Raw genomic sequence first — 7138 nt, 5'->3', positions numbered from 1 at the left:
AATGTGTGTTGTAAAATAAATCTTCAAATAAAGGACCATTACTGAAATAATCCTACATACAATTTTATTGATTTTGAAAAGCTAAATACATTCAGATATACAGTCACAGATTGGATGCCTTTGTGCTTTCCGTGCTGACATTCAGAACACTACTGTTATTATGGAATTAAATTTCACACAGAATTTCACATATACAGATTTTTACATGACAAATAAAACCGTACTCACGCACTATTACTGTAAATCACTTCTGCAAACTTCCCTATTTACACCTAACTAAAATAAATCATTTTACTCACAACATACTGTAACACACCTCTAAATGTACCACAGAACGAGCAGATGTGTTTGTAAAAGTATAATTGAAGCAAAATCCTTCCCTATTCTCTGGAGTGCTGTACTCAAATTATTATATACACTTGATAATCTGTCATATTTAATATTTCATTTCATATCCACATAGATTTTATATCTTTGAACAAAACACCATTTGAAATACATTTATAAATTTCAGGCTACAAAATGGCTGGTTTTTATATCTATCCTGCCTACCAGAGTGTGGGATTGATCATCTTTTGCAGATTTAATTGGCTGTGCCAAAAAAGACAACAAGTGGATAATTAAAGGGGAAATAAATCCTCCAATCACAGAGTGTCTGTGAAGCAGAGGGCATGGCTAAGCTGACCTCATAATTCAGTGTTATGGAGAAGGAGTGAAACCGTGTAAAAACCCCTTGACAAACAGAAAGAGAAAAAGAGTTAGAGAAACAGGAAGCAGGAGAGATAGAGAGAGAATGGGAATCAGAGAGAGAGAGAGAGAGAGAGAGTTTAGACTTTCAGACCCCAGTGTGGGACATACACAGTGATTACAGATTTAGGGCTCTTCAGAACAGGCCACTACCACAATGTGTGTGCGTGTGGGTGTGTGCTTGTGTGTGTGTGTGCGTGTGTGTTAGCGCTGTGTTTTCAGAAGCCAGTCGAACAGACCAAGCTCTTCTTCACCCTCACTGTGAAGCCGGCAAAACTGCAACACAAGACTGAATAAATCTCCCACACACCAGGACCTCTGAGCAGCCAGGTGCACCACTTTCTGAAACTACACACAAACACAGTTTTGATGTTTTGAAACCTCTAAAAAAGTGTAAATGGTCATGACTGAACTAGCTCAGAGTGAAGGCTGAACAAAACATGGAAGGATTATAAGACAGCCAGGAAAAATGGAAAGTGAGAAGAAGAAATGAAGAGTGAACAAAAGACAAAAAAAATGAGTTATAGTGAAAGTAATTAAAGTATACATTTTTATAAAAAAAAAATAAAAATCCACATCGCAGTTGTTGCTAAAATTATCCAAAAAAGTAAAGTTTGGCCAGAGATTAATGTAATTCTTCCTTTTTCATAATTTATTTTAATTTAATGTATTAATTGGATTCATGTTCTAGGTAAGCACAAGGGTTACCTTGGTGTGTGTATGCTGGAGTGTTTTTCTGTAGTACAGTGCAGGGATACCAAGTTCAGATGCCGCAATCCACTGCAGTGTTGCTCGCATCTCTCTATCCACACCTTCCACCTCCAGGTCAAAGTTCATCACCTGCAGTTCCCTGTGACAACTACTTCCTGCTGTGGACAGACCTGAGGTCACCTCTGAGAGAGAGAGAGAGAGAGAGAGAGAGAGAGGACAAGAGAGGAGACAGAGACAGTGGGAGAAGAAAATTATCTGATGACATGAGAGTTTAGCTGGGCAAGCCTAACAAGCACCACTGGCTAACCAACCATTTTCCCCACAAGATGTTGTTGTTATGTGCACGTAGTGGTGCACATGCTTCAGGGTCATGTGCGGGTGAGGCTCACACACTACATGACCATTCTCCTGTAGTGATCCCTGACAAAGTTGTGCCCAATCCCACAATCACCCTGTTACACCTAAAATAAATGCAAAGCTTTTCATCATGTCATTTTTTTTTTTTTCAGAAATTGACTCTGAGCAGCTTTCTGCAATCATTGCTGCTGCTGCTCAAGAAGAAGACCATTTTAAAGAATTATGGAGCAGAGTTTGGGGAATCGTGTTCATAACAAAGCACAGTATGAAAGAAAAACGGTTAGTGGGCAGCGAGATGAAGCAGTGGGTAGCATTGTCTCACAGCTCCAGGGTCCTCGGTTTGATCCTGAGCTCTGGTTACTGTCTCTGCTGAGTTTCTCATGTTCTCCCCGTTTCCGTGTGGGTTTCTCTGGGTTCTCAGGTTTCCTCCCACTGTCCAGAAACATGCAGGGAGGCAGACTGGCTACACTAAATTGCCCCTAGGTGTGAATGAGTGTGTGCATTTGTGTGTGTCTGGTGCCCTGCGATGGACTGCTGTCCCATTTGGGAGTATTCTCCCACCAGTGTTACAGGCTACGGATCCAACATGACCCTGATCAGGATAAAGTGGTTACTGAAGTTGAATAAAAAAGTATAGTACTGTTCCACTTTTAGTGAGAATTGAAAATATATGAAAATATTGGATGAAATATACACATTCTGTGTAGACTACTCTATACTCTATATTATTTCTAGAAAGACAGACACATAAATGACTTTAATATAATACACAGTATACCAAAATGAGGAACAGTATGCACTATAAAGTTTGTACTGATGCAGTATGCAATATAAAAGTATGCCATTTCATTTATAGTGTGGATCAGAGGCTTTACTAAGAATGAAAATGGCCCATAAACTCTTTATAATCCTTTACTGCAGTAAATTAATGCTTTAAAGCACTTACAGTGCTTCCTCAGTGTAACCGAGTGTGTGTATGTTTGTGGTTTAAAAAGTGTGTGTGGTTTAAACATCACTCACCATCTGCTTGTTCCTGACTCTGTAGTACCCTCAGTCTCTCCTCACTGCACACACAGACACACACAGTCTCCATCAGCATCAGCAGTACTGCTTAATTGTTTTCCAATTCTATCACAACTCAATGCACTACTTTTGTCCCTCATGTAATACAGGAAAGACAAAGACTAGAAAATAAGTTTTGATCAGAAGCAATGAGATACATACGTCATATGTCATAAACATGTCTACCTGTTTAGCCCCGTGGAGCTGGAGCTTTCTGGAAAGCCCTCGAGATCCGCAACACCAAGACTAGATGCACTACTGTTACCGTTTCTATAAGGCAAACACCACATATATATTGAAACACACACATTTATGCACAAATCAGATTCATAAAACCATGCATTTGCTGTTTTCTTATCCTTTATAAATGTCTCCTTATAAATAAATGATTTTAGGTCCCACCTCCTGAGCCGATGGCCCACCAATATTTAAAAAATAATTACTAAACAAGGGATGAAATGAAAGTAAAAAGGAAATGATACAGCAGCAGTGGTGAGTGTAGAAAGCTTGGCCTGGTGCTTATCAGATTAAACCACACACATTTACACATCTCTCTCATGCTCTCTCTCTCAGCAGTTATGTTGACTTTCCTATGGACTTTCATACAGAATGAAACAAGACATAGAATTGAAGACTGAAGGTTTGTTTGGGGGGGCTGGGAGGGTGTGGGTGGGGGTCTGAGGTTTTTTTTAAAATATGTATATATGCACATAAGTTAAACTGATGCCTTAAAGGCATCTTGAAAGTCTTAAAACTCTCTCTCTCTCTCTCTCACTCTGTAAAACAAATCTACTCTTCAGTCGGTAATCAAACTAGATGTGTAGAAAGTGACAGTGGAAAACACACAAAATACTTTGAAAAATATTTTTAAAAGTGCTCTAAAATGCTTGAAAGTGTCAGTAATATGGAGCGAAGTTATGGGGTGATGAGAGAGAGAGAGAGAGAGAGAGAGAGACGAAAGAAGCAAGGAGAGAGGGAATATAGGAACATCCTTCTTCAGTGTAGTTCCACTGAGTGTGAGTTTAAGCAAAGCTGCTGACAGGTGGCAGGTAGAATGCTAATTACTAACATTCCATCAGTATGAAATTTTAGTAGTAGATTTCACACATTAATCTGGATTTTTTTTAATTGTCTAAAATTTGCTTTGAGGCAAAAACCATGGGGCAAATCAAATGAAATTATCTACAAAAGTCAAAAGAGTTCCTACATTAAGCACTTCAGGCTGGAGTCATCAGAGAAAGGGGGAATTTCTATACTGTGCTTGCCTCACACACCTAATTTGCTTGAACAACAAGTGGTTTGTTAATTTCTTCTTGTTCATACTCATATACTATTTTTCTAGTTATAACATGTCTGCACTGATGTGGGTTGTGAGACGCAACAGGAGGTGTACATTAAACTCTGTTGGTGCAGTGGTATGTTCAAACATATCTTGGTTCAACACTGTACTTGTAGTACCACCTGTAGGGACTCCCTGAGATAGTGACCTTAGTGAAAAGAAATTGAATAAAACATGTAATTAATTTGCACTGTGTATGTTGATTTTAGTCTTAAAATATTGCATTGTTTTCAGGTAATAGTCGTGTGACAAAAAAGCCAATCCAGCACAAATAATAATTACAATGGCACAAATCAGTTCAATTGAATCATAGATTAATTACATACATTTATTCAATTTCTTTTTAGACAGAGTGGCAATTTTGGTATTACTGAATAACAAGCCTTCCCAAAAGCACCATGATCAACAAAGTAGAAAATACCCTAGAATGTGGTCTTGTGGACTGTTTGAATTGTTCACTTTTACACCCTCACCCTCAAGGTTTCATTTGTCATGAGTAAAGTTTAATGCACCAAATGAGTGTGACGTGGACTTAGGGGCATCATTTGGGACAGGGTCAAAACTCAACACAACGCTAATCATTTGGATAAAAAATGTGTGTGTGTGTGTGTGTCCGCTGCCATTATGTCTTACATAAAATGTGTTTTATGCATTTTCCCTTCATCTATGATTTGTTATTGCTTTCAATATCTGAAAAGCTGATGCCTCCAGCTACACTGCATTAAAAGAAAAAATTACTGCTAGAAAATTGGATGTGATGGAGGAAATGAATAAATATAAACTGAGATCTGAGAAATGTGGACACTAGTGTTTGATAGAAGAGTTCTTTTTTTAAACCAAGAAAACAGAATGAAGTCATTTGGGACAGTGCACATACTCTAGACACTGTCTCAAAGAGTTGCTGGAAAACAGAACGTCACATTGAATAGCCAGCCACAATGTAAATAGAGAAAAAAAACTGTGTTGCAGCTGATGTTCTACACAGTATACTAAGTAATATATTCTATATATTGTATGCTATCTATTTTAGTATGTATAGCTGATTTTTTTAGGGTAGTAACGTAACTTTTTTCATTGCACCAGAAAGGACAAATTACAACAGGATACCTCATGTCACTGAACAGCTTCCAAGTGCAGTTGTTGATTTTAAAACCCAAAATGTGTAGTTCAAAGAGCAGTAGTGACATGCAGTGACATTCACACTCTGTGCATTGCCTAAAAATTAAAAAAAAAAAAGACCAGCTCTGATAGCGATGGCTCCTCCCTTTCACAATATAAAGCAGAGTGCAGTGTCCAGGAGCCTCCATTCCATGTTTTGTTGGTTTTAGTACATCTTTAGGGTATTACGAATGCAATAAAATCTCACTGAATTTTCCAGTATGAAACTTACTTGCACTAAACATACAAAAAGTACACATTTGAGGGACAGCTATAGTATGACTAGCTCCAGAACACCACAGTTAGCATAGCAATTTGTGCTTGTAGTTTTAATTAATAGCCAAATGGAGTAGCTTTAAAATGGTTCATGAACACTACAGATAGCATCACCATTTAGCCCATGCAGCTTTAATGGAGAGTCAAATGGAGCAGTCATTAAATGGCTCCACAACACCATTGTTAGCATTAACATTTAGCACATGTAGCTTTAAATGAGAGTGAAATCAAGTGGCCCTCGATAAGCTCTTCAACACTATGGTTATCATTAGCTATTTAGTGCATGCTGTTATAATGGAAAACCAGATGGAGTAAATGAGCAAACTGCTCAACATCAAGATTAGCATTATAATAGCTTTAGTGGAGCGCCAAATGAAGCAGGCTTGGAATTGCCTCACAACATCACAGATAGCATCAGCATTTAAACATCATAGATTTAATAGAGACCCAATTAGAGCAACACTGGAATGACCACACAACACTATGGTTAGCATTAGCATTTAGCACATGTAGTTTCAACAGAGTGCCAAATGGAGCCTTGGAATGGCCCTCAAACTCCACGGTTACCATTAGCATTTAGTGCAAGCAGCTTTAAAGGCTTAAAAAGCATGAAGGGATACTGAAACACTGACCCTTCGCTTAGATGAATAAAACTACAAGTGGTTTCCTCTTGTGGATCTTCATCAGGGGCAACTTGAGCCCAACCGCCTGAGCCACTTTCCTCACTGCTAGTGCTAAGAGAGCGACATGCCCCTTCTACACAAGTAGAGGGTGCTGTGGTTGTCCTGTTGCTGTTGTCCCTGGTAGGAAAGAATAGATAGTAAAACCACAATGTGTTACATGGCAAAAATCACAGTCACTATCGTTGCTACTGCCAGTTGTGCAGCTATTGCGAATTTTCCTTTAATGACTGTCCCTAACAAGTGACCACTTATCTGGGAAGCATATTATTCAGCAGAAATAACAATATAGTTGAAGCAAAAACAATGCTGTTGAGGCACAATCAATTTATCAAGTAATATATGATATCTACCTACAGCATATGACCAAATTTTGTTGACACCTGACCATCAGACCCATATGTGCTTTTTGAACATCTTATTCCAAATTTAGTCCGGGAAGGCTTTCCACTAGATTTTGGAGTGTGGCTGCTCAGGGATTTGCCCATTCAGTCACAAGACCAATAGTGAGGTCAGGCACTGATTATGGGCAGGGAGGCCTGTGGTGTAGTTGGTGTTCCAGTTCATCCCAAAGCTGTTCTGTGGGGTACAGCATACAAAGACATTGTATACAATTCTGTACTTCCAACTTTGTGGCAACAGTTTGGGGAAGAGCCACACATGGGTATGATGGTCAGGTGTCCACAAACCTTTGGCCATATAACATGATATTTTCTTAGGAGACTAAATATTTAATATTATATTTTAATATTAAATATTATATTTATTATTTATGTATGAAATTATATTCGATTTTTTTTTCCATGAA

General features: G+C 38.4%; 1 protein-coding gene across 2 annotated transcripts in view; it reads right to left on the bottom strand.

Annotated features, from left to right (window-relative positions):
• Positions 1–42: 42 nt before the first annotated feature.
• sphkap (SPHK1 interactor, AKAP domain containing) overlaps positions 43–7138 on the bottom strand; it is a 105778-nt gene continuing 98682 nt past the window's right edge. For both annotated transcript variants that reach the window (XM_053235010.1, XM_026913988.3), the window contains 5 exons: positions 6283–6450; positions 3064–3147; positions 2836–2879; positions 1456–1640; positions 43–1095 (listed from right to left, as the gene is read on the bottom strand). In XM_053235010.1, coding sequence (XP_053090985.1) covers positions 952–1095; positions 1456–1640; positions 2836–2879; positions 3064–3147; positions 6283–6450 — 625 coding nt within the window. In that variant the 3' untranslated portion in view covers positions 43–951. The remainder of the gene's footprint in view (positions 1096–1455; positions 1641–2835; positions 2880–3063; positions 3148–6282; positions 6451–7138) is intronic.

The sequence above is a fragment of the Pangasianodon hypophthalmus genome, chromosome 6 (assembly GCF_027358585.1).
Source record: "Pangasianodon hypophthalmus isolate fPanHyp1 chromosome 6, fPanHyp1.pri, whole genome shotgun sequence".
Lineage (NCBI taxonomy): Eukaryota > Metazoa > Chordata > Actinopteri > Siluriformes > Pangasiidae > Pangasianodon > Pangasianodon hypophthalmus.
The sequence above is the reverse complement of the archived record's forward strand: the minus strand, read 5'-3'. Positions and strand labels throughout refer to the sequence as shown.